Below are 26,704 nucleotides of genomic sequence, written 5' to 3' on the forward strand. Positions count from 1 at the left end.
GCGATTGAATCAATCTGAAACGTCACCTTCTTCCTTTTATATGCTGAATAACTTGTGTATTATGGAAGCCCGGACACTCGCGCTCAGTTACTACGCTTAAATCCAGTCAGGACCATGGACGCTGCTGATGCGGATCCGTTGATGAATAAATAAAGATTACTACCATCGTAACGGCGCTCACCTTGCAACAGCACGTCACACCACCTGGCTATCCCATCGTAACGGCGCCTGTGCGCCAATCCCCGACTCCGAATGGACAGTATCACGTAGAAGACATATATTCTCACGAATATTAGAGTACAAATTTCGAGCAAGAATATCAAGAAAAGGTACAATTCGCGGACTGATTATACAAGTGTCGAGCGCAGAACACCCAGTCATGGAGTCTATTCTTCCATGTACTCAAGCTCGTCTCCAACTCCAGCAGAGAAGGACCCTTTTTTGGCCGGCGACTGACCCATTGCCTCTGAGAATTGCGGGTGAAATCTGAGTGAGGTTCTGAGCTACATGATGGAAGTGTGAACGACGAACCGTAAAGGATGTTTGGAGATGTGCTGTGCGACGTTGTATCATGTTCAACACAACAAACATAAAGGAGTGATGGTAATGAAAAGATCGATCGACAATATTCAAATAATACTGAGCTTGCTGCTGGAACGAAATGCTCACAGGCCGAGATTTATCTTCGAAACCTCCAATTCCAAACGGAAAAAGAGTAGGATACGTGCCTGGTATGAGATCAGGATTATTGTATTCATTAACCGGCTCAAGTCCTCGATGCACAACAAGGTCAGGCAACACACTATTCTCCGAAAATAAGTTTTTGATAGCAGCAGCGACGAATGTTCGTCCACTAATATTGTCACACTCCGGATCGGATACACCTGTCTTCTCGAGCATAGTTATAACAGACCCATCATCATTTTCATGAAGACCATCTGCCAAAAGCTCTGCAGGATGCTCTTGAAATCCAGCTGTCTCCTCTTCAAACACCCTTTTGACATTAAGCTCGTGGTTCTCGATCACACGTTCAGACAAGCCAGGAATGACGTCGTCAGTAGGATAAAGCTCAAGAATTTCTCGTTCTATACGTATATCAGAATACAAACAATTGTGATGCTTCAACCACACAAGGAATGCCCAGATTTTATTCTTACACACGCGGAACATAGGACCTAACTGATCAGGCTTGAATCTCCCAGGTCCAACGAAGACAATACTGAGAAGTCCATTGATATTGGCAGGAGTTCGAGGCAATACAGATGCTGTAGACACGACATTCATTTCATGCGCACATACATTGCCATGAAATACCCGTGGTTGCGCCGGATCTGACGACTGAAACAATCGTGCTACATGGGCGGTTGTACTGTATATTGCACAAATCTTCTCCTCAACCCAGGTGAGGTCTCGAAAATATTCTGGAAGTTCGCCACGGTAGAGGCCATTTGCAAGTGCCAGTCGAGGCACCTTTTTCTTCGACAATGCCGCAAAACATTCAGCACACATGTTCATCGTGGTAAACTGAGAAGAGTCATCGATGATCCCTGCTTTATCGAGCATCAGACCATTAAGAGCATTATTTTCAAAGGTAAATGATGCAGATATGCACTGTACAATACACCGTCTGATTATAAAGGGGTCGGTCAATCGGAGGACTTCTACAGATATTGGCAAAGGTACATCAGCATCAGCTGAAATGACAACCACTTTTGAACCACGCAGCCTTTGAGAGCAGATTGCACAAACAGGGGGCTCGATCCACTTTGAAGTGTCATAATAGCGACGTAAGCAATCCAACACAACATCCTTCGAGACTGCGACTGGCCATTCGCGCCGACGGAGAACATCAATGTTGCGTTTATCGAGTACCGCCTGCATTTTCCGATCTTTTCTGACCATTTTCATGCGCTCGTGAGTGGAAACTTGAGTGATCTGATGAGCGAGACGTTCTATCACCACAGCTCCATACTCTATGGATAGTATCTGTGCAATGTAATGTTCATCAGGCCGGTCCAAAGGCAGAGTGAAAGGGAAGTAACAAAGCAGGACATCACACACCGTACTCGGGCCAATACATTGCAGAAAGAGGGCACGATCTCGGATATGACAGGCAGACCATTACTCATTTTTGGACGTGATTGACTGCTAATGGCAGGACGCCCTCTCACAGGCAGACCACGAATACATTCTGAAAGCACATCAACAGCAAGTTTACTAAGTCTGTGAACTAGATCTTGAAGTGGAAGTACGGACCAGCTGATTTTGGGCACCTTAATGGATCCAGCGGCATAAATTTGTGGCGGCGGCCGACAGAGTGCACGGAAAACCTCATCCCCATATAAACTGCTGAAATATGTTGCCAGCAGAGGCAATAGTGGCGAAGTACATCGTGCGTGTACAGTGGCACTCGAGAGTATCGCTCGCAGCCGGTCTTCGTCCGATTGGAGTAATGTTGTCCTAGTATATGTAAAATGCGATAGCACTGCATGCAAGCGACTTTTTTTTGATCGCTCCCTGGGTAAAGAGAGCCGGCATACACAGTCAAGAAGAACTTTATCAAAAAGAGACGACAAATTCACCTCTACAACACTGTCACTGTAGTACATCCATCTAGGAAAGTCGTGTATTCTAGAGTTCAAGCAAGCGTCAACCGTCAGTGAGTCACATGAAGCAAGCTTGCGAAAGACTACACAATGGCGGTAACCAGCCTCTGCAAATTCACTCAGAGACATCGATAATGTAACATCTCGCCAACTCACAGTAATACAAACACCGTCATATGAGATGCATCCATCAAAACCGGACGAGTCACAAGTCAGACAAGACAACGAGTGTGAGGCGAGAGAGGCTTTAAGCCACATGCAAAAATTTTCGGGTGTTTCATAATATACGAGATGGTATTCAGGATAATAGAGTGCATCATAATAATTTGGATAGTCTCGAACAGCATGGAGCTCGTCATCAGGAGGGCAGTGGCTTTCCTTCAAGACGCGAGCCGAACGACAAGGCAACTTTTGAATGAAAACCCTGAAGGACAACCAAAATTAATCAAAAAATCAGGGAGATGGAAAAATATACACTTACATGTGGTACGGTCCTGCAGACAAAGCAAAGGAATAACGAGAGATATTGAGATACTATACTGACAGCAACAGAATACTGAGAGCGACAACAAGTTTGGGCGATCAACAAAGGATTCAATACTTATGTCGAGCGTTTTACGCCGTTTTACTGTCACGTGAAATGAGTCTGGATAATGGTATTGAGTTATTAGCGCAGCAGGCAAGTAGGACAATAAACAGACCTGTTCAGAAGGTGTACCCCGCCTAGAAATGGCCTAGTACAAGAAACGAAGTCAGTACACATAGTAGGTAGTAGGAACCAATATGATAAAAGTTAAAAGCTGTCAGGCTTAAGTGCTCAGAGTCACCTCCTAGAGGCGTGTCCTTGCAGCCTGACAGCCTCTGGTCCAAGTCACCTCCTAGAGGCGTGTCGGACCAGGAAGTGAAGTGCAAATAAAAATAAATAAAAAACTCACCGGAGTTATTGTGCTCGCTCGGACGGATGGCCCAAGGTTTAGGGTGATGAGTGGGGTTGTTGATGCGACGGGAGAAGCGCCTGGTTGACGAGAGGAGTGAGAACTGGTGTCAACGGCGACCATGCACAACTGGGTATCTTCGTGTGCTTTGAGGGCGGGATACAGGAATGGCAGGAAGGCTTGAATAATGAGAGTAAAAAATATATGTCAGCGAGGGTCACGAACCAACTTTTTTCCCACTGACTAAGCGACATCAAATTCACATACCCACGGGTGCGTTTGCAGGGCTTTGAACGTTCGTGTCCGAGAGAACCCTCTCCACTAACGTGGAGTCGGGGAATTAGTAAGCCTTACTAGGCTTGGTACAGACGTGCCGTGCCAACTATAATTAGGCTCGCCTGTAGTTAAATCCCAACACCAGCAATAAATATTGCCCTAAATCATATTTTACCTCTAGTACTGTACGAGCTCACGCCCGTTGTGCCTTCGGCACAAATCGAAGGAGCGCTACGCGCTCCTTCAGGGGAGGAAAATGAGTGTTGTTCCTTCGTCACAGGAAGCCAAGGAGGGCTACGCCCTCCTTTGGCTTCCTGGCCTCAGGCTGCATCCTAATAAATCATGCATTTTGAATAAGATCATGCCTTGATAGTGGATTTCGAAAAGAGGTACATTTATGAGCAGCATTTCAAGAAAACTAAAAGTACATAGTACATAAGATCAGTCAGTTCTATATATATAAGTACATCAATCGTTGATACGATCTGTGAGTCCTCTAAGCACTTCTGTATATACTACATTGGTTGTATTTGAGCCTTCTTCATGCTCCGGAAAGATAGCAAACACCCTGTCTGGGTGGGTGCAGCGAGATAAAGCCACATAGAGTTGTCCATGGCTGAATACAGGAGTCCGTAAATTAAGGCCAACCCACTTGACACTTTGACCTTGCGCCTTGTTGATTGTCATAGCGAATGCAAGACGAACAGGAAACTGGCGACGCTTGAGGGGGATTGGGTTCTCTTCAGAGCTGGATTCCATAGTGATGCGAGGGATTAGGACTGTGTTCTCATCGACCTGCTGATCTTCATCGTCTCCATCCCTAAGAACACGGCACCTAAGGACACGGGTGGTCCAAGACAGGAGTATCATGCGAGTTCCATTATAGAGTCCCTGCAAGGGGTTCAAATTGCGCAAAAGCATTAGAGGAACACCTGCTTTGACCTCCAATGTGTGCAAAGGGAAGCCTGATGGGGCGAGAGTATGAAGGAACTCTGGGGGAATGTAATTGTATTCTCTCTCCGTGACTGAGTCCGCACTGGTGAAGACTGCTTTTTCTCCAGGGAATGATTTGAGGATAGTGGCATTGATTTCATCCACATCAGTGTTCTTTGCAGAAAGAATGGTGTGATCCAGGAAGTATGAATCGTTTAAGGGAGGACGATCAGGGAGCAGAATTCTTGAGTATAGGGCATTGATGAGAGACTGGAGGTCATTGTTGGGACACCGCATGTGGGCAGGAAGGGTCACAGTTCCATCTTCATTTGTGCCCCTACCAGCTCCAATCTCAAGAAGCCACCTTGCAAAATCATCAGAAGCGGGATCTTGACCAAGACACATATTTCTCTTGAGATGGAATATATGAAGCCTTGACCAAATGCGAGATCTGCAAAAGGTAGCGCCCACTATCTGCTCCCTGGATCCATGAGGCACCACCGGCAGGGTCTGTCTGAAGTCTCCTCCAAAGAGCATGGTTATTCCTCCAAAATCAGCATCAACATTCAGAAGATCACGTAATGTGCGGTCAAGGCATTCCAGGATATGGCGGTGTAACATTGGAATTTCATCACAGATGATTAGGGAAGTGGCCTTGAGAAGCTCATGAAGAATGTCTCCTTTCTTTATATTGCAAGAGCTGTCTTCATGAATAGGGATAGGGATCTTGAATCACGAATGAGCTGTACGTCCAACTGGCAGGAGGAGAGAAGCGATTCCGGAGGAAGCCACACATAGGACGATCTTGCCTTCAGCACGGAGTTTTGAAGCGATGAGCTTGCAGAGATATGTCTTGCCACATCCACCTGCACTGTGGACAAAGTATGAATGTCCTGGTCTGCGCTCATCCCGATGCATTGCATCATCGACCACTGTATCAAAGACCGCCCTCTGCTCTTCATTGAGAGAAGGAACTCCTCTATCCACCACCTGCTGAAGCTCTTCTTGGTTGTACTGGAGCTGCTCAGCAATCAACTGGTTACCCTCCATGGCCCCCCATCTTGCTGCCATTTGAGAGACAGGCATGTGGGGAATGGCATCCAAAGACTTTCCATTTTTGCGAAGCACTCCATCGATGAGATAGAGACCATAGTCATAGACCTCCTCCTCAGTAGCATCTGGCATGTTAAATGGCATGCGAGCGAGACGATGGCGCAGATCATTGCAGAGATTATCCTTGAAGCGGTTCCAAAGGTCGTCAGGGCTTGTAGGGTTGCAGAAGAGGAGGATGATGGCAAATAGATTTCGTGTATGGTATCCAGTGCACATATGAGAGGCATCCCGCAAGCACTGAATCCATTCATTATCATCATCTAGCAGACCCCTGAGCTGACATGCGTCCTTGAAAGTCTCACAGACAACATCATCGACAGTCCGAAGATGTTCATAGGAGGTAGCACCTTTGAAAAAACACATTAAGTTTGATTCATAAAAATCATCGCAGAAATCATACCTTTCACTACGGTCAAAAGCAATCTCAGATAAAATCTCTCTCCAGAGCCAGGGGCAGCAGAATACATCCTTCCAATTGCAACTCCACGCTGACGTATCTTCCAAGTAACTTTTTGCCATACAAACTTTGAGGGGAAATCCTGGTAGAGGAGATCATGGGCTCCAGCTGCCACCATGTTTTCATCGGCATTGGCTTTGAACCATCCAGTGAGGTGAGTCTCCTTTGCTGCTGCACGCTCGACAACATCCTCGGGATTATCGTCAGGATCATAGACAACCATGTGTTCACCTGGGAGGTGGACTGGCAAGCGGTAGACAGCAGGCCATTCAAGGTGCATCTCATTTTCCATGATGCGCCATGCAGCCTCAATCGAGCTAATATACCTGGCGTCAAGGTATGATTTGACCTCATCCACCGGTCCTTCCACCTCCAAAGTCGCACGGTCATGTCCTTTGTAGATATACTTATGAATATACTTGACAGAATTGATCGAAGCGCAGACTTCCAAATTAATGTGGCAGTTAAATTCGACCAGCAGTTACAGAGGGTGAGGAACAACATCTTTATTGGTGAAGACATTATTATTCTTTTGGATCGTGCGAGCATTATCTGGTCTTGCATAATCTGGGTAGCCATCATCCTTCAAGGATGTCTCACCACAGAAAGACTTTGGAAAGTGCTTTTTGCACTGTCCATTCTCCAAGCAACGCTCTGGACTGCATGGGCCATGGAGCATGTATTTTGATACAGCTTCGTAGAGTTGTGGGTGCACATCACTATCCGGTATCTGAGCAGAGATGAATGAGTTCACTTGCTCCACAGTCCTTATCTTATGATTTGGGTCGAGGAAGATAAGCAGATGCATGTGAGGGAGACCGCGCTTCTGATATTCGATGGTGTACACCAATCCTGCAACTTTTCCATAGTAGCCCTTGCGAACCTTCTTCAAGAGCGCTTGTTGCTTTTGGTAGAAGACGCGAGCCACCAAATCTGGACGATCCACAGCGCTCTGACCTACATAAGCAATATTAGCAACAACATCATAAATCAATTAATAAAATTTACCTGGAAGGAGGTTTTCAGTGATCTCAGGCCAACTTCCATTTGCAGTCATTGTTAGGAAGAGGTCGGGCTTCTTGCAGGCACGGCAAATGGCCAATGAATCCTGAAGCAACTGGTGCATATAGCGGGGGCTTCCAGTATGTGATGATGGGAGAATAATTGAGCGACCTGTCTGAGCCAGATCATCTGTGCCATCATTGAGGATGTTATCTGCCAGGCCTCGGTAGCAGTCCGCCCTAAGTTTTTTTTGGTTCTTGGTTATCCAATTCAGATTGCTCTGTTCGATGGAAGCCCAAGCATCAACGATATACTGCTGGAACAGTCTTCCACCATGGAAGATGTTGTTGTTATCGATACGATTGGGGCGGGGGTGAAGACGGAAGGCGTAGTATAACAGCTGGGTCACTTCTTTTGAACGTGTACGTCCGCCTTGAGGGATGTTGAGAGGTATTCCAAGGTGCCAGCCTTCCTCGCCAGAAGGAAAGAGAAGTACATAGTGAAGGGTTGAGTATGCATGGCTGAGCTGACTAATGCGTCGCAGCTGACCACCTTGAAGTCGCAAGACAATATCTCGTTTGTCGGATATCTCCTCAGATCCATCTCCAGGTATGATCACAGCAATTTCATCAGCAGTGGGAAGATTATATCTTCGACCATCTGTGCCCTGCTGAAAGTGAATGCGTGCACGAACTTCTGTGTGCTGCTCTGGAGGCTTCTCGCGCATAACTTGATAGGCCTGCTTATAAAGAGCAACATAGGGATGAGTTCGATAAAGCATGTCATGGAGCTCTCTAAGAATCTGATGATCGAGGTTTTCATTTCCTGGTCGGTTGGCGCGGATGTCGGTGGCATCTTCGGGATCATAAATGTAGATTTGAGCATATGAAGGCCGAGTACCTTCAGAGGCAATCAGGCTGCCCATAAGGTGGTGAAGAGAACCATGTATACGAAAAGCATTTGGGCCAGAGCCTTGAAGGGCCCTATCCTTGATGGTGACGCCTACAGATGTGAATGCAAGAGCACTGTTGTACTGGCGAATCTTGGACACAAATGTTCTGTCTCCATATGCCTGTTGCAGCTCGTGTGGCCATGCTGGAAAGGGAGCAAGGTCGACTTTTCCCTCCAAGCAGCATGTACCAAAGTGTGGGTTTTGTGCAGATGATTTGGTGAGTCTCTCACATGCAAAATGCAGGGCATGGCAGTTGGGGCACTCCACATTAAGAGGACCAAGAGTGTGACGATCAATGGGCTCTGTGTATGGTCGAGCTCCATCTGGGATAGGGATATTTCGGACAGGCGCCTGGTTAATATATTCATCATCCTCTGCATCGCGCTGCTGGCGACGTTCTTGCTCCTGAGTTCTTCTTCTTTCCTCGTCATCTTCATGCTGCTGCTGAGAAGCAGGATTATCGTATTCACGCAATGCCTCTTCAAGACGCTCCTGTTGCTCATGATTCCTCTGCTCCTGGCGATGTTGTTCCTCTTCTACCTGTTGACCTGCTTGCTGAATATCCTGAGCCTGTCTATCAGCCCGCTCAGCTTCCTCCTGCTGTATGCGATGAGCCTCCTGCGCTTGTCTATTGCGCCACTCAACTTCCTGCTGCTGTATTTCAAAAGCATACTGAGCCTCTCTATTTCTCCGCCTAGCTTCCTGCTGCTGCAATTCCAGCTGAATCTGCTGTTGATGAAATGCCTCTTGTGCTTGTCTCTGAAGAAAGTCATTTCTAATCCGTTCATTTTCCATCTCTTCTTGCTGGAAATGGTGATGAAATTGGATGTTAAACTGATGGTAATCAGGTTGAGGCGGAGCATGCAAAGGTGGTGCAGGATTAGGCGCAAAGTAACGGAGGGGATTATTGAAGTTCTGAGGTCCAACTGCACCCTCATAATGAATAGGGCCATATGCAGGAGCAGGAGGCACAGGAGCAGGTTCATCAGGAATGTGAGGTACCTGTGGAGGCTGTATTCCTAGCTGCCATAAGCTCTGCCTGTGCCTGCTGTCTTATTTCATTCTCTGTCCTGTCGCCGACGGAGGTTTCACTGATGGCGCCTATCATTTTGAGCAGCATTCATTTGCTCATTTAAGCGAGCATTATAATCAACAGGAGGAATATGATGATGAGCACGCTCCACATGCGCAATTGCATTTCTTGGCAAGCCAGGATATCGCTCAACTGGTAGTGGTTGATATGGGAAGTGTGCGGGGGGTTGCCATGCAAAAGGTCGTAGAACAGGGCCTGCTTGTGGCTCATTAGCTGGCACAAAATTTGGCTGTGGTACAGCAGGCGGAGGTCTGTCTTGATTAACCTGGGCAGCCCGACGGCGATTGCGTCTGGTGGGAGACGTCATTTGAAGTCTGTTAATTCTATCTTGTTCACGTTGCGATTGGCGGTCACGTTCTGGTGTGATCTGTGGTTGTTGTCTAAATGTGCAGACATCAGCATCATGCACCTTGCACATAGCAATTTTATAGTCAACAACTCACGGAATAGGAAAATTTTGATCCATCTTTGTTATATTATAATATCCAAACTGTTGTTTAGCAAGTGTGAAATTTGCCTGAGCTCATTGATAAGTCACTTTTATCATTGTTGATAAGAAATGACACCCACCAAAAGTGTGTCACACTTTATTACACTTGGCTGCAGGGAAAGGCAATTTAACTCGAGAATTTTATTCAAAAGCAGCAGCCAAGTTGTGTAATTTGTGTAATGATTTGTGTAACCAAATTGTGTAATCAAATTTCTATTATTGCTTTTGTTATTCTCGATGCCTTTCCCATATAGTAGGAAAAGTCTGTTGTTTGTCCGTTGCATTCCCGCGGCGCAGTAGGCGTGAGGAATACTGTCCACTATATCACGTTTGGCAGTATTTTCGGACTTAGTAGAAATTTCACTCAAATTGTTTATTCACACTTTTTATTTACTTAGTCTTAGTCTTAGCGAGCGCACAATCCTTTTCACACATTCACGCACGCGAGCTGCCAAATCGAGGTTAAGCGAGCTAAGCGCAAACCACATGGCCTTTAGCGAAATAGGCGAAAGCCACGCGAGCGCCCGAGCGTTTCCGAAACCGTCGTACTTTACTTCTTAGATTATCACAGCTGCTAAATATATTCGGCAAGGTACGTGTTTACCACACTTACTAATTAGGGTAGCCAGTGCTCTCTACAGCACCATTCCCGCCATTCCCACCATTCCGGCAGTTTCCGTTCCAGGTCCGTTTCCCAATGAGGGTTCTGTTTGGGCAAGGGGCGCTCCCACACCCCTTGCTCCTCACCTTTACGCTGCTGCCCACACTGGCCAGGACAGCACCTGCACATCATGTCCTGTGACACAGGCTCAGAGGCCTCTCGGTTCTATGCATTTCCTGTCATTCCAGCAGCTTCCATCTTAGGCCGACCAGGACAGCATCAACACACAACATCTCATGGTGCAGTCCTTCTCAGGCTCAGAGGCCTCTGTTTACAGACTATCAAGAAGCATTTTCCTCACCATTACCACCCTCTATGCTTGCAACATTTACAGTGCCAATGTGGATACCACAACCTGCCCTATTATTGTGCTCCCATCAAGCATTCTCCTCCCCATTACCACCCTCTACATCTGCAATGTTTACAGTGCTGATGTGGATACCGCAACCTGCCCTACTATCGTCCTCCCATCAAGCATTCTCCTCCCCATTACCACCCTCCACGTTTGCAATGTTTACAGTGTTGACGTGGATACTGCCACCTGCCCTACTATCGCGCTTGGCAAAAGTCATTTATCCTCATTGGCGTGATCACCACTGAATTATACCTATTTTGAATGTGAGTGCATAATTCAAGTGAAGTCGTTCAAACTGCTTATCAGTTTAATAGGTCGGACGTGCTCAATGAGTCTTACATTTACTTCTGATGCCCCTTGCTTGATGATAGACTATGGAATGAATTTTGAAGTGCTCCTGCACGACTCCCTCAGCCTCATGAACTTGATTGTAGTTATGCAAATATAACCTGTATATGTTAATATGATAAAGTGTGAGACAAAACATTGAACTTGAACAAGAGTTGTGCGTGATACGCAGTAGGAAAATCTAAGGTGCAGGACCGAACATCCTATCTAAGGTTGCTAACATAGCATCAGAGTCAAACTGAGGGAAAGTCGATACATCAGAGTCTCTAGGGATATAAAAGTTGAAATCTGATGCATCTGGAGCATTGGAAGGGAGAGGGACATTAGAACCTGGCAACTGCAAACTAGTAGAGGTATTAGCCAGATCAAAAGTAGAGGGTTGATTAGCAGCATGAGCAGCTGCTGGTGTGGAAAATCGACGGACAGGCTCATCAACAGGCTCATCTCGTTCTTCATCCCCATGCTCATCCTCTTCATCAGTGCAATCATTGTCCTCGGCGGTCTCAGAACTCTCATACTTTTTGCAGCGATTTGGGTTCATGGCAGCTGGGAGCCCTTTGCGCTTCTTTCCTTTGTCAGAATGAGTTCACCGACGGTGATCAATGATCTTGCCTCTGTCAATCTGCCCCTGGCATTTTGAATAAAGCTCCTCGAACTCCTCATCAGCCAGTACCTTCCATTTGATTTGTTTTGACTCCCACTTTGAGTAAAGCATCTCGAGGTCGGGACGTGCACTCGAGGCTTGACTAAGGTTAGTGAATGTAATGTTGTCCGGCCAGCTCTCAATGGCGACTTGATAGTGCTGAACAACATTACGAAAATAATGTGTCCACTGCATCCTGGCATCAGGATCACCAGTGATGAGTTCTATCAATGCATATGAGTCAAATACCTTGCAGAAGACTAGAAAAACCTGATGTAGTTTGATGTTGATGATATCATGAATTTTTGAGTGAATTTCGGAGACTTGTTATTTGTGATTTGTAGCAGTGCCTAAATGTAATGAGTCAGTAGGCAAAAAATAATAATGAACATTCAAACCTTTCATCCCTTGCACTGCAAAACCTTCCATCTTGCTGACTAGATCTTGATTGTCGATCCCCATGACAGAACTCATGAAGTGTTGGACACCTTTGGTGGCAAAGGCGACACCTCGCAGAAGGAGATCTGTAGAGCCACGTGTTGTATACAGAATGGTCTCTGCACCTGTGCAACAGTTGAGGCTGTTGAGCTAGCAGTAGTATGGACTAGGTATCAGTAAGCTTGAAAGTCAAATGAATGAAGGACGCACCTCATTTTTGACAGCTTTGAGAGTTTGAGTAATGTCATTTATCTTGAACTTTTCTGAGACATGGAGGCCAGTAACCTTTGTCATTTTCCAATCAGCATACTCTGCAAGTATATTGTCTTACTCATCCTTCGAAAGTCGAAGGTATTCATCCCGATGTTCATGGACGAGTAATTCAAGTGCCCCTCGGCCCTGATTACCTGTCAAAAAATGTGTTAGTAAGTGTGTGTAATGAGTCAAACAAGCTTACGGTTCTTGGTCTCTTGGTTTTTCTTCCAGCAGAACGCATTCCATGCATTCAGCTTGGAATGCCTTGAGCAAAGCAAACCATGACCAATATACAAGTTGTTACGACGTAAGTCGTGTGCGGACTGGGATGATCTAACAGCGACGATCACGACAGTGATGCCTCGTGCTGAGAGTCCGAAGGTTGGCTCCTACAGATAAGTAAGAGTTGCGTATGCTCGTGGAGGCGAGCAATGATAGCAGTTACAGGCAGAAGGGGCTTCAAGTCCTTCTGAAGGTACGGATCTGATGTCAAGCAGGTAGCTTTAGCAAGACAAAGGTTTCGAGGTAAAACCCAGTAGGATTAAAGTAAGGAACATCTACTTTAATCGTCGACCTTATATAAGGCTACTCTGTCGTATCTAAGCTCAGCTTGAAGCTGGGTTCTAATCTGCTTATCTATCGAGTCAGAGATACCATGCATGAGGCAGGCTTCTATCTTGATAACATAAATAGGTCTTCTAGACCTATGTCGTCATGTGTTCGTCATCGCGGTCCAGACCGCTTATCTAAGCCGGCATCTTCCGGACTTCTCTTCCATTCGTCATTTATCATCAAGGCCTAAAGGCCCGGTTATCGTGTCGTTGCCGTGCGAGGTGGTGGAGGGCTGGTCGAGTAGCTGGGGGCTCACGTAGTGACTGTAACATTACCCCATTACTACGCACAAAGTCACCGACTTTGATTTCTAAACATCTTCTTCCATCGTAGCAGTAGGTAGTGCGGGAATTGCTGGCGTGGAGACGGAAGGTACTGAGGGAGTTTCGGGGGCAGGGGAAAGTTCGGTGGGATGCCGAAGTTCTAGATTCGCGAGTGCCTTGTGGTTATGCTCCCAATCTAAGAGAGCTTCAAAAAACTTCTCTTCATCACTAAACTCTTGGAGCACAATGCGTCCTTCGAGTCGTGGGCAGTGGACGGACAGATGGTCAGGTCCTAGTTCATCGCAGATGCAACAAACATAATCTGGACATTTTCTGAACTGATGTCCATATCCTCCGCAGCGCTTGCAGAGCGTGGTGCGGGTTCGATCTATGGTAGCCGCCTTTCTTCTCAGCGGGCGTACCGGGCGGGGTTCTTCTATAAGTGGCTTCACTTCAACTTTCTTTATCGCTAGGTTGGTGATATCGGAGAAGTCGAGAGGGAGTAAGTGAAGTGTGAAGTTTCTGATCCGCCGTTGCAGATGAAGTATAGCAAGTTTCCGAGTTGCTTCATCAAGGTCAACACGATTGGCTACATCTTCTAGCAGCTTCGTGGTTCGTATAATGCAGACGGTGAGGGATGTACACGCTGCAGTTCTGGCGTCTTGTTCACCAAGGATTTCGTCGATCGCTTGGGAGTACACGGGGGTCAGGATAGCAGCTTCATTGAACGCGCTGTTTTCCATCATTCTGAGGACTGATCTGTAGTCTGAGTCCTTCAGTGCTATTTTGATAGAGTCGTTGTCGATGGAGTTTGTCATGATGATGATGGAGGTTTGTTGGGAGAGATGTTCAGGGATCGAGAGGGTTTATAACCTTCTTCCAGATCAATCCGAGCTCCGATTCAATCTAAACTTATCTTTATCGTTATCTCTTATCGTTTTATCTAGCCATGAGGCTAACTCGTGTTCGAGATTCTTCTTCGCTATCAGAGGGAAAGTGCCGTGATAGGTACTATCATCCTTTATCTTTGTTTTGAAAGATCAGGTCGTCATCAGAGGGTGGTCGTCATTGCCATGATGGGTTCTAGAGGGTTCCATGGGCTTGCAGGAGTTTCCGTGGAGTTCGTCTCGTGATAGTTTAGCCTCATTCCAGAGGTCTAATCTTCTTATCTTCCGTAGAGATCTATTTCTAGATTCTTTATTAGATGTCGAAGGTGGGGATCCGAGCGTGGGTGCCAAGGCTTTGTAGGAGTTTCTTGGGGTCGTCCAGCGGGGAGATCGTCTTCTATTACCCTTTGTTTATATCTGGTCTTTACTCAGGTGGTCGAAGTGCAGTGATGTGAGGGGTCCCGAAGCTTGCAGGAGTTTTCCGGGGTTCGTCCTTTCATCGTCTAGTTTCAAGTCATTTCGGACAATCGTAGTTTAGAGTCTTTCCGGACTAATCTAGTTTTAGGTCGTTCTGGACCATATCTAGTGGAAGTTGGTCGAGTTCGGGATTGGTGATCAGTGTTCGGGGTGGAGTAGGCGTGGAAAAATAAGTAAAATGGAGGATTTCACCCCCTTACTAAGCCATTAGTCACCGACTAATCATATTCAATCAGAAGTCTAGGCCAGGGGACGGGCCATCGTCTTCGAAGTCGTTTCCTTCTGAATCTACCATTCGCAGATCATGCGAAGAGGGTGCGTCATCATCTTCATCCTCGTCATCCTCGGAGTTGTCCATGTCGATAAATCGGACAAAACTGGGCCCGGTATCTAGTGCTTCCTTTTTTATTTCATTTTGACGATATGCTTCGTGGATCGAAGCGATTCGTTCAATGAAAATATCCTGGGCTTCTTGTAACACAGGAGGGAGTTCGGAATTAGAAGACAGCGTCATTGCTTCTTCGGAATTATGCGCGGGTGTCATGGAGAGGTTGAGGGAATTCGGTGGTTCATCGGCGGTTAAATACGCCGGTTCGGGGTCTTCTTCCATTGTGGACTCAGGGCTTTCATAGAGTCTGAGTTTCTTGGCAGTGGGGGGTTCTTCGATTCGGACTGCTTGTCCTTTTCCGAGAACGGATATCGGTTCTCCAGAAAATTCGAATCTCTGAGTTTTCTCTGGTTCAGGGGCCAGTCTGGGCGCCTTGGATACAGGCGGTTCTTCGTTCATTATTGCACGTCCCTTCCCAAGGACTTGTGCAGGCTCTGCCGAGAATTCATATCGGGCAGGTGCGGGATCTTCTTCAATCTCCATCGGCTGAACAGCCGGTACAATCTTCTTCGTTCGTGGCGGTTCAGGATAAATGTGGTCAGATATCAGCGCCGGTCTGGAAGTCTTTTTCTGAGTTGTCTCCGGGTCAGTGGCCGGTCTCTGCTGTTCATATCTTTTCACTACAAGGTCGATTCTAGGCAGCGAGTCTTTCTTCGTCACAGTTTTCGCGGGCTGTGGTGCGGTCTCTGAAGGTTCAACGGGGGTTCTGTTCTGCGGTTTTTCGTGGACCGGTGCGTTCTGTGTCGTTCGGGCTGATGGTACAGAGCCCGAGGAGAAGGTGCGGGGAGTAGTCGGGGATACCGATCGTTTTCTCTTCAATGCTACCTTCTTATCTTCTTTCAGGAAGAGGGGCGTCTTGCTGTTCTTCTTCCGATCAGAATCTATTTCTTTCTGCTTTTTTCGGGAATCTGCGGTACTCTTGAGGGTTACCGTGCCGGTTTTCCAATTGATCAAGGGGTTCTGGCTGGTAAGCCAAGGTCGTCCAAGCAGGAACTTGTCTTTCGGACCAAGTTCGGCTAGGTAAAACCGTTCGGAGATTACCCGTTCATCAATCTGGAAAGTAAGGTTGCAAAACCTTTCTATTGGCTTCTTTCCGAAGCAGGATCCGTCAGCGTTCGAGAGTGTCAGGGGGTTCTCTAGCTGGTGCGTCAAGATGTGGTGCTGCGTGATCATGTTCTGGTTGATGAAGGACTGACACGCCCCAGAATCTACGATCATCGATGTCGCGATGGGGTTACTTCTTGTTCTGGAAATCAGGGTGGCGTTCACCCGCAGATCATTCTTAGCCCCGGCCACCTTGATAGTACGCAGGCGGGGTTCTTCTTCGATCATCTTTCTCCGTGAGGTTCGGGTCCCTTGAGGACAGCTCGCGGCTTTGTGTCCGATGACGTGGCACACAAAACATTTCTTCTCTCGCAGACAGAGGCGAGTCTCCTTCCCGTTGAGGTGCATAGCGGTGAAGGTGTTTCTGGTAGTTGCCATATTGGAGATGGTTTCTACGATCTTCGTGGTATCCTTTTCCTGGAGCTTTCCACAGTGACGGCGGTTCTTATATTCTTGCGACTGGTCAGGCCGGTACAATCAGGGTTCTAGATCAGGGATATGAAAATCCTTTCGGGAACTAGGTTCAGGGTTCTACAAGTGTCGGTGACGTTGACAGCAAGTGCGATTAGTTATCTCGTAGCCTATGATGGAGGCGTACGATGAGGGGACTTTAATCCTTTGTTACGACATAAGTCGTGTGCGGACTGGGATGATCTAACAGCGACGATCACGACAGTGATGCCTCATGCTGAGAGTCCGAAGGTTGGCTCCTACAGATAAGTAAGAGTTGCGTATGCTCGTGGAGGCGAGCAATGATAGCAGTTACAGGCAGAAGGGGCTTCAAGTCCTTCTGAAGGTACGGATCTGATGTCAAGCAGGTAGCTTTAGCAAGACAAAGGTTTCGAGGTAAAACCCAGTAGGATTAAAGTAAGGAACATCTACTTTAATCGTCGACCTTATATAAGGCTACTCTGTCGTATCTAAGCTCAGCTTGAAGCTGGGTTCTAATCTGCTTATCTATCGAGTCAGAGATACCATGCATGAGGCAGGCTTCTATCTTGATAACATAAATAGGTCTTCTAGACCTATGTCGTCATGTGTTCGTCATCGCGGTCCAGACCGCTTATCTAAGCCGGCATCTTCCGGACTTCTCTTCCATTCGTCATTTATCATCAAGGCCTAAAGGCCCGGTTATCGTGTCGTTGCCGTGCGAGGTGGCGGAGGGCTGGTTGAGTAGCTGGGGGCTCATGTAGTGACTGTAACACAAGTCATTTTGCACGTAGCATACACTTTTGTGGTGAGACACAGCAATGGTCTTTGTGGCCTCATCAAGCTGGTTCCAGGCGTCATTGAAGGCGTCTCTGAATTGACGAGACTTCTCCTGTCGGCTGTGTATGAGTGCAGCTCGCGCTTCTTTGCTTAAAACAACCTTGGGACAAGTACAAGGTGGCAGTTGAATGCGCTGACCTGCAGAGACGCTCTTGACGACATGAAACGACTGAGAGACCATTGTTTGCTGCAATGGTGTAAGCACTAGTTTGCATCCAAGCTAAGATATTTAACACACCATGAATAAATAAATAAATTTCAAGGCTGTGGATGGCAGGTTCAGGGTAGATGGACACACATATTCAGACTGACATAAACGGATTCTAAGATCTACAAGAACACTAATCCAAAGAAGTAAAGCGCACATACAAAGACTAGAATTCCAAGGACCTTGAGAATGAGTGTCAGTACTGAATATGATAGATCATACTAACACCAAAAGAGTTAGCATAGATTGAACAGTTTGAAATAGTATAAAAAAACACCAACCTTGACAACCTCAGGTTGAACTTGAAGGTCAGCGAGCAGAGCCTTCGACAGGATAGCAGCCTGTTTGTAAGTAAGGTTCCACTTTGGCGACCTAAACACTACCTCCCATCGGCTACTGCAGGTAGTTCCAATTAAGGTTCACAATCTAAGCAAAATTTCATCTCCCAAACCGAGCCGATCAAGTGCCACATCAGTATTTACTCCAATGCTAATGAGTGCAGGGCCAAACCTTGGCTCATTGTGGCTAAGTTCCTGACCTGACAAAAGCGGGCCTGCATTGTTATCTCCAGGGACAAATACATCTGCGAGTCAATGTTGACAAATCCGCTGGGAATGTGCTGTTGGTTTTTTCGCAGTGCTGATAGCCAATTCCACTCCCTGACGAATGGCTGCAGACAGGATGTTGGTTGGAGTCTTTTGACTGAGCTTGAACTTCGAAGTCATTGGAAAAAGCTTGCGGTGATTGCGCAGAGCACTGAATATGGGCTCCAGCAGCATCCATGGGTGCAGGAAGGTATTGTGGACCATGAGTATTGATATGTGCAGCAGGAACTTCAGAATTATGTTAGCAGTGAGATTAGTATACAAAAATCAATTGACTTACAGCGCTTAGGTGGTTTGATGCCTTCGACAGCACAACACTTGGAAAAGTGTTGAAGATGAGGTAGCACAAATTCTGCAGCAAAAGCCTGTACTAAGGTAGTAACATCTCCACTGATGCACTGTGGTGTTTCTTGAAGTTCATGGGGTGTGATGTAGAGGTCAAGAGCAAGTTCCTCAGGCAAGGCTGTTGAAGACACTTCAGAGCCTGGGCATTGAATGAGGAGAGAGATTCCACCATCAATATGGTCTTGCATGGTTACCTGAATAATTTATGAAATTTTAGAAAGAATGTATGAAAGTCTAAACTTACTGCATCAAAAATATCCTGGAGTGCAGCCTCAACTAGTTCGACATGAGTGAGAGTCCTCTCTTTACCATATGTAAGTCTGATTGAATGCAGCATATGCCGGGTGAAGACCACCAGGTTTCCTAGCGTGATAATGAGCACCATAAATGTGCATGTCATGCCTAAACAATGCCCTTCCAGCCGCTTGACATTCATTGTTGCTGAAGCCTTGTGCAAATGGTGATGCATGGAGAGCAGCTAGACTAGACATTGTGAAATGATCAGATCCTGGTACTAGTGTGAGCGTCTCCATTGGCGATAATTTCTGTGCGTATGGCTGTGGTTTTGCCTTGGGGGGAGTAACAACCATGATGTTGAAAACAGACTGCTGTATTTTGAATGTAAAAGTCAAAGGCACTAGCAAAGGCTATTTAATAACACATAATAGGAGTGTTCATCCTATCATCAGAAAGGTTTTGGTGAACATTGATGTATTAACAGCGGTCATGTAAGCAAGCCTGGTGCCTCAATTACTAGACATATTAACACTCATGTAAGTATCAGGTCCAAGTGGAGTAGCTTTCAGACCATTACTCTCGCTATTCTCAAGTTCAAGCATGGTAACTTTCAGACCACCGCTCTTGCTGTTCTAAAGCTGATTCTATGTAAGTAAGCCCACCTCTCACTATTCTAAAGTTCAAGCAGGGTAGCTTTCAGACCGCCGCTCTTGCTGTTCTAAAGCTAATTCTATGTAAGTAAGCCCACCTCTCGCTATTCTAAAGTTCAAGCAGGATAGCTTTCAGACCGCCACTCTCGCTGTTCTGAAGCATGATTATTATTATCAGAAGTGTCATTAAATACATAGCAGAGTGCTGTAGATCACGAGATAAATGTTAATCGTTAATGGATTGTAGATAGTCAGCCATGTCCTGCGTCAATGAATAATTCTCTTCAGCATCTAGGTCCATATCAGAAGCAATGATATCATGCACATCATCAATGATGTCTCATTGCACTGCAATATAATTAGTTTCAAAACATCAATAACGAACACTTGCACAAAACGTACCAGGACAGGTAGGATGGGCTAAATCTGCATTATCATTGCTAGACAATGTGAACTGATTAAGGTGGACACCAACACCTCTCGTTCCTGAAAATCCAGGAATGTGATCTAGGCAAAAAGAATGAATAGCATTGATGGCCATACATGAACGCCACTGGTGTCGAAGCTCATTCCCCAACTGTGGGTTTGAAACATGAAGATCCTGTATGACAGTAGAGGTATGGAGTTCTTCATCATGAATTGCTGTATGCAGACAGTGAACTTCAATGTTGAGCTGAGTAATTTCTTCGCAAGCTTGACAAAGCTTGAAATATTTGGTGGTTGCCTCTTGATGAGCAGGCATTGCCCAGTCACTATTTTGAATATCAGTATGAGAATGGCGCAGCAGATCGAATTTGCCAAGGAAACTGTAGTCAGCGACGTCTTTCCGAGATACCTTCTGTCATGGTGGATTTAAAGTGACAGCTTGGACATTGTAGCAGTTAATGGCATTCCGAATAGCTTCTGATCACCATTGTAGCACTTTGCCAAGTTGTTGATGTAGTTTATACCCTAAAAAATGTTAGCTCACTGAATGTGTGATTTGCAATAAACAAACACCTGTGCCAGACAATGACAACTTCGAAAGTTCAAATAACCTCATAACAACCAGACACTCCAGGTCATCTAGCGCACTGCGATACTTGCTGAGATACTTCCTCCTTAAAATGGTTATACTCCTGGCCACCAATCTCCTATCGTGCATCAACAGCCAAGAGAGCTTCTACATGCGCAACCAATGCCTCGGCATGCTGTAATTTAGCATATGAAGAGTCGACCTGAATATGAGCTTGCGAAAGTACGTTGTTTATCTGCTCCAGGTTACTGGCTGCAATTGCAGTGAGGGAACTATTAGCAGCTTCACATGCTAAGTCCCAATCAGCCCCCTAATAAATTAGTGTCAGGGCCACATATCAACAAAATAGTTATCATTACCTCCATTCAGCAAGTTCATCAAGCACCTCAACATACCGAACAGAGAGGCGATCTTTTTCAGGGGGCTGCTTCAAACTATCAAGATAACCATGTTCTTCCTTGAGGAAGCGAGGAAAGTTGGCATCAGTAAGACCAAGCTCAGATTGAATGATGGCTAGTTCAGCTGTGAGCACACTGATCTGTTTGGTGGCTTCTTGGTAATGATTTGATAAAAAATTGGCTGACGAAATATCAGTTTCATAATTGAATATTAGGTCCTTAAAGAAATTATGCACAAAGCACAGCATACGTGTCAGCGTCCCAAAAAGCAAAGTGTTCTTCAATAGTTTGGTGCTGGTGGAACGGGCTCGCATGTCTAGTGCTACGAGCGAGCTCATTTGAGGCAGAAAATATGTACTCACACCCTTCGCCCTCACTGTGTCCAGTGCCCAAGATATACATTGGATGCCAGACCAACTGGCATTTGCGGTTGTGTGCATGGCTGTGAAATGCGCCAACCATCATCCAAAAATTCAAGTCTAATGCTCGTGGTGTGACACTCGGACCCGCACCGGGCAGGAAACAGGGTATTTTCATACATGTGTCAAGGAGTATAGGACACTATCAGTATCATTGTCCATCTTTGTGTTGCAAGTAACCTTTGTCCTAAACTGAACTCGCTTTCCCACGCTTTGCGCATCCGCTTATCCGCACTTTCCTGTGCATCAGCCGCATCGGACGTGCATTCCTGCACTTCAGATACCTCAGAAACACATTAGGAAGGTTCCTCATCCATCCATAGTCTGTCCAAATCCCATTGGTATGTGAATTTCCTTACCTTGAGGCTTGTAAAATGTGTTGCAGCCTTATTACATGTTCTTACATATTTCCTATATTTCCTATCCCTTCCTACTCCGAGTGGGATTTTAGACACTATAAGTTACCTATACTTTGGACTACTTTATGACACTTCTCTCGGACTGTACATTTCCCTCGTACTGTATACCTCACCCTATAGGTTTACCTTCGAAGTAGTCCCTAGCAGTGCGCGCTTTTTAGCCCCTATTAGGTCCCTTATACCTCTCTATACCTAGGATCCCTTACCTCACAATATACCTTTGCCCTCACTCTCTAAACCTCATTCCTTGACTTCCCTATACCTTGTCCGCTCTTTCCGCACTTTCTGCACCTTCAGCCGCACGTTCCTGCACCTCGGATAACCTCGGATACACTCCTATACCTCGCGCATACCTTGTCCGCTATTTTCCCATGCTTAGCACGCTCTCAGGTTCACACATATCCATCATCTCTCTAGTAGCAAATCCCTTTAGGGTCGAACGTGTCTGTATAGACATAGCAGCTAGACATTAGCTAGACCCAACTTTGTCCTTGCCACTCAGCAGGACTGTTGTCACCACAGCGGGCCTAAGGAGCTATTTGTTAAGGTCTTGGAGAACGTGCAGCCGATGTCATAAGCGCAAGCTCCATTCTTCCCATAAACCGTAAGAAGCTTATCAATGAGCATGAGGGGATATTTAGCTCTATCAAATCAAGTCAGTGCCAAATTAACTGACAGCAAGAGTGAATTACAGTTCTCTGCTTTGGATCATGTTGCAGGCCAGGTGTATGAAACGATGACAGCAGGCAGCAATAAAAATGCCTGATTCATGGAAGACTGAGAACATCTTCTTGCGTGTTTCGGGTCCAGCATTTCGCCAGCAACTAACACAAGTGAGTGAGCCTGGGTTAGTCTTGATGGGTTCATCTCCCCAATCATCTAGACTTGAGTCCTGTACGACATCATCAGGCAGTGATAACATCAGAAGAAAAGACTTAACTTCACCCTTGAATTGGTCTACAGCCATGGGTCCAATCCAGTAGTTGGAACGTGCCTTGCGAGAATCTATGTGTGCAGTTGTACCATATATAGCGGAATCCCAGTGTTTCAAGCTATTGTTGCCATCTATTGAGACAAGCCAGTCAAACTCAAGTGTGAGCTCATCCTGGAGCTTATAGAAACATGCCAGACAGGAATTGAGTAAACACCAGTTAGGCGTGTTGTGATTCAGGGCTGCCTGGAGACGCTTATTGAAAGAATGAATGATTTCGAGGTATATGTCATATGCAGCCAAAAATTAAATGCCCATTGTAAGATGGTTCACCAGATGAGCCATGCACTTACATCATGGAGAAAACACAGAGCTTTGCATTGAGCTTGGATGCTGAAACAAGGACATGTTCAATGAATTTGACAGTAGGCAGCAAGAGTGCGTAAGGATATTGCAACCGTGGGATACATTGGTGCACACCCAATGTAGCCATGGTAAATCAGGGTCTCGTTAGGGTACTTGTGAGACAACAAAGATTGAGGCAATGAGTGGCTTCGGTCTGAAGATAAATTAGCATTAATAGCAGGGTGAAGTTCATCATACATACAAAAAAGATCTACAAGTTTGATATTACTTAGCAAAAGGCACTGAGTATCACTTGAAGATGGCACCATGGGTGGTTCATTGAAGGTTGGCATGCCATTCTCAGCAGAGCGAGAGCGATAGTCAAGATAAGCATCCACAAGGTGACCTATTTGAATATCCCAGTGAGCCGTCTGATTTTCTGTATGGTCATGGCATGTGCGGGGATCTGTATAGTGACTATTATGTGGGGTGAGACTAAGCAAGTGCAGATAGGTAAATAAACTCACCAGCCACTGGTCTCAGCAATTTGGCTTGCAAGACCTTCAAAAGCTTCATGTTCTCTGCCTGTATGACTAAACTCCAAGCCTTCCTCTCCAGGGGGTGCCATATATGGGAGTGCCTCAGAATCCATTCCATGGTCTACCATCATGTTCTCCACCATATCATGATCTTCTGTTGACATCTCTAAAAAAAACTGTGAACACCATCTTGAAACTCAGAAGATGGGCACTAACCTTGAATCTCAGTGCAACACATAGCATCTGTATCAGCTACACGCTGAAACTGCTTGCCAGCCATAAGGATGCATGTTTGGCAATGACGGCCTCTGAAATTGTGGGATACAACTGATTTTGAAAGCCCATTGAGCCTGAGAGGGACTCCACCACGAGACATTGTGCATTGATGCTGTCCTGGCCACTGTAGGCGGCACTATGAAGGTAAGGAGCAAGGGGCGTGAGAATGCCCCTTGCTCAAACAGGGCTTATTTGAAAAAGGGCCTAAGACAGAAGCTGCCAGAATGACAGGAAATGCATAGAACTGAGAGGCCTCTGAGCCTGTGTCACAGGACATGGTGTGCAGGCACTGTCCTGGCCAGTGTGGGCGGCAGCGTAAAGGTGAGAAGCAAGGGGCGTGGGAGCGCCCCTTGCCCAAACAGAACCCTCATTGGGACACGGACCTGGAACGGAAACTGCCAGAATGGCGGGAATGGTGGGAATGGTGCTGTAGAGAGCACTGGCTACCCTAATTAGTAAGTGTGGTAAACACATACCTTGCCGAATATATTTAGCAGCTGTGATAATACAGTACTAGAGGTAAAATATGATTTAGGGCAATATTTATTGCTGGTGTTGGGATTTAACTACAGGCGAGCCTAATTATAGTTGGCACGGCACGTGTGTACCAAGCCTAGTAAGGCTTACTAATTGGGATAGCCAGGTGCGCCACACCCGGAAGCTCACGCACTCACGTTTTATGCATATCACTGCTAATTTTGCTTATAGTTTTCTCCGAAAAAAATCAGTGGCAGGCCCTACCCCTTCCTTTTATATGCTGAATAACTTGTGTATGCATTTTAGGAAGAACTTATTTGTTGATCCACCGCAACTAGTGCTGTGGGCAGAACTAGGGTTGTGTGGTAATAGGAGTTACCGACAATCGTGCAGTGTTGTTGTGCATAACTCACCTGTGACATATGCTCTATTGAGATATACAATGATAAATATAAGACATACAACGATAAATACAGCGGACTGTGAAAAATGTATGCGGCATAACAGCAAATCAAACTGTCACCAAAGATCAAACAGATGCTTGGCTTAACTGCACTGGATCCTCGTCTGTGGTACGTGTCTCAGCCGAGGACTTTAAACCCGCAGATGAAGTCTTGTCTCCCTTCAAAAGGTGTTGAAAAACTTTCTCTCTAGTTGCTTACCTTGCTCCCTCCAGACAGATGCCAAACACAATTGGACACAATGGTCAAGTTCCTGCTCATGAGTAGCAGGTATGCACTTGTACTTTACCTGCAACTGATATATCTCGTTCAACAGCTCCTGATGCCTGTCACGAGTTCCAAATACAAACCATTATTCATTCCTAAATTCTAAGTCCTTTAAGCGCTCAGTCACAGCGCCCGTACCTAAGAAAATGTTTACTGTTGAAGAAGTTCCTATTATTGCGTCCATTGTAGAATTATCAGAGTCACGTGACTTACCGGACAATGCCGAAGATATTGACATCATGCCTCACGACACTCTTGGAATGTTCCAGAGTCTTACTGCAACTGCGACACATGTTATGACATCATAGTTATATATAGAATCATACGATACCTTTAATTATTCTGATTGGTTAGTTAGTTCATACTCAGTTTCGATCTCAGTTTCAATATGTGTATATAGGTAGCTCAACGTAGTTAGTAGTTCTTTAGTTCAAACCTCTTGTATCTCCAAGTGAGCAATCCAAGATGTACCTGCTGCCTTATCCTCTTTGTGATTATCTTGTTGTTTGAGTCCTAGTCTCTGCCCTGCGTTAATTTGTTTAAAGGGTTGTGACAATGCCCTCATCAGACCAATCATTGAGTATTTTGTTGCAAAAGGGTACACTAATACTGAGATTGTAACTCGGCTGTGCAAGTACTATGATACTGATATGTATAATGTTTCGTGAGTTGTCCGTCTTCTTCCCAGTTAAAAGCACATTTCAAGTTCACATATCTTCCCTGTTCATAGGATTGACCTCCTGAAAAAACGGTGCTCACAGTGGGGACTGAAATCTGCACGTGGACAAGCCCACACCATCACAAGCATAGGACCAGCAATCAAGCATGTACGAGCATGCTTTCCCAAGCAAGGTTTGCATGATATGAGACTTACTCTCATGCATGAAGAGAATATGATTGTTTCGAGGTGCACTGTCTTTTTTGGTCACATTTCTGTATTGTGATAGAGGCTTTGTACAGAAAGTTAATTCTTCACTACATGAATCTTCATCATCCTCAAGATATTCAAGCTCGCAAGAGTCGGCGCCTGAAAAGAAGTATTTACTGGACAGCGGGTGTCAATGATATCTGGGTATTTGATCAGCATGACAAATGGCAACACTTTCAACTCTATCTTCATGTTGCAATTGAGCCATTTTCAGGACGTGTACTGTGGCTTAAGATTTGGTGGACTAATTGTAACCCCACCTTATTTGTGGGTGGTAAAGAGGAGATCCAATCCTGTCATGTCACTGTGACAATAGGTAATAACACTGGCATGGGGCAATGACTACAACATACTATGTGAGTGAGTTTGAATCCCCGGGCTGGGCCTCGAGCCATGACCTGTACTCTTGTTGGCATGACTCAGGTCATACTTTACAATCTTATTGGGAATGATATCTTTCAAGGTCTGACTCGGTGAATCATCAATCATGGGTGCATAGTGTATACACAGAACAAGTGATTTTGACACCTTGAGGCATACGTGCAGCGCGAAGAATCATGTAAGTCAGGTGAAGCTTGGCGCAGGACTGGCGCCCTACCCTGAGGTCAAGTTGCACTATCACGGTGC

The 26,704-nt window shown here is 45.8% G+C and overlaps 7 protein-coding genes across 7 annotated transcripts; 1 reads left to right on the forward strand and 6 right to left on the reverse strand.

Annotated features, from left to right (window-relative positions):
* Positions 1 to 1,020: 1,020 nt before the first annotated feature.
* On the reverse strand, positions 1,021 to 1,563 carry F5891DRAFT_968560 (uncharacterized protein; the record flags this gene model as incomplete). The annotated part of the gene is made up of 1 exon (XM_041376302.1): positions 1,021 to 1,563. A coding segment is annotated over one exon (543 nt), but the record flags the coding sequence as incomplete, so codon positions are not given.
* Positions 1,564 to 1,852: 289 nt separating this feature from the next.
* Positions 1,853 to 2,590, reverse strand: F5891DRAFT_317722 (uncharacterized protein). The gene is made up of 2 exons (XM_041371333.1): positions 2,257 to 2,590; positions 1,853 to 2,191 (listed from the first exon to the last, which is right to left on the reverse strand). The coding sequence occupies exons 1-2, from the start codon at positions 2,489 to 2,491 to the stop codon at positions 1,974 to 1,976; spliced, it is 453 nt and encodes a 150-aa protein (XP_041216588.1). The 5' UTR covers positions 2,492 to 2,590; the 3' UTR covers positions 1,853 to 1,973.
* A 754-nt stretch (positions 2,591 to 3,344) lies between these two features.
* On the reverse strand, positions 3,345 to 3,854 carry F5891DRAFT_317715 (uncharacterized protein). The gene is made up of 2 exons (XM_041371332.1): positions 3,786 to 3,854; positions 3,345 to 3,720 (listed from the first exon to the last, which is right to left on the reverse strand). The coding sequence occupies exons 1-2, from the start codon at positions 3,793 to 3,795 to the stop codon at positions 3,485 to 3,487; spliced, it is 246 nt and encodes an 81-aa protein (XP_041216589.1). The 5' UTR covers positions 3,796 to 3,854; the 3' UTR covers positions 3,345 to 3,484.
* Positions 3,855 to 11,402: 7,548 nt separating this feature from the next.
* On the reverse strand, positions 11,403 to 12,596 carry F5891DRAFT_1201046 (uncharacterized protein; the record flags this gene model as incomplete). The annotated part of the gene is made up of 4 exons (XM_041368861.1): positions 11,403 to 11,791; positions 11,816 to 12,088; positions 12,263 to 12,452; positions 12,513 to 12,596. The coding sequence occupies 4 exons, from the start codon at positions 12,594 to 12,596 to the stop codon at positions 11,403 to 11,405; spliced, it is 936 nt and encodes a 311-aa protein (XP_041216590.1).
* An 883-nt stretch (positions 12,597 to 13,479) lies between these two features.
* On the reverse strand, positions 13,480 to 14,250 carry F5891DRAFT_989071 (uncharacterized protein; the record flags this gene model as incomplete). Its single annotated transcript, XM_041378048.1, has 1 exon — positions 13,480 to 14,250. The coding sequence occupies one exon, from the start codon at positions 14,248 to 14,250 to the stop codon at positions 13,480 to 13,482; it is 771 nt and encodes a 256-aa protein (XP_041216591.1).
* A 3,140-nt stretch (positions 14,251 to 17,390) lies between these two features.
* On the reverse strand, positions 17,391 to 19,305 carry F5891DRAFT_1201049 (uncharacterized protein; the record flags this gene model as incomplete). Its single annotated transcript, XM_041368862.1, has 8 exons — positions 17,391 to 17,744; positions 17,796 to 17,864; positions 17,927 to 17,986; positions 18,047 to 18,106; positions 18,444 to 18,598; positions 18,651 to 18,909; positions 18,960 to 19,018; positions 19,068 to 19,305. The coding sequence occupies 8 exons, from the start codon at positions 19,303 to 19,305 to the stop codon at positions 17,391 to 17,393; spliced, it is 1,254 nt and encodes a 417-aa protein (XP_041216592.1).
* Positions 19,306 to 25,928: 6,623 nt separating this feature from the next.
* On the forward strand, positions 25,929 to 26,350 carry F5891DRAFT_913279 (uncharacterized protein; the record flags this gene model as incomplete). The annotated part of the gene is made up of 2 exons (XM_041373659.1): positions 25,929 to 26,056; positions 26,110 to 26,350. Coding segments are annotated over 2 exons (369 nt in total), but the record flags the coding sequence as incomplete, so codon positions are not given.
* Between the last annotated feature and the right edge of the window lie 354 nt (positions 26,351 to 26,704).

The sequence above is a fragment of the Suillus fuscotomentosus genome (assembly GCF_016647785.1).
Source record: "Suillus fuscotomentosus strain FC203 chromosome Unknown F5891scaffold_272, whole genome shotgun sequence".
NCBI classification, from domain to species: Eukaryota; Fungi; Basidiomycota; class Agaricomycetes; order Boletales; family Suillaceae; genus Suillus; species Suillus fuscotomentosus.

Excerpts from the sequence above, each read along its gene's own strand:
- F5891DRAFT_317722 (XM_041371333.1), bottom strand. The coding sequence starts at position 2,491 with ATGCAGTGCTATCGCATTTTACATATACTAGGACAACATTACTCCAAT. Across the intron at positions 2,192-2,256 it reads AAGGTGCCCAAAATCAGCTG|AATGTATTCGTGGTCTGCCT; the intron begins GTCCGTACTTCC and ends ATGTGCTTTCAG.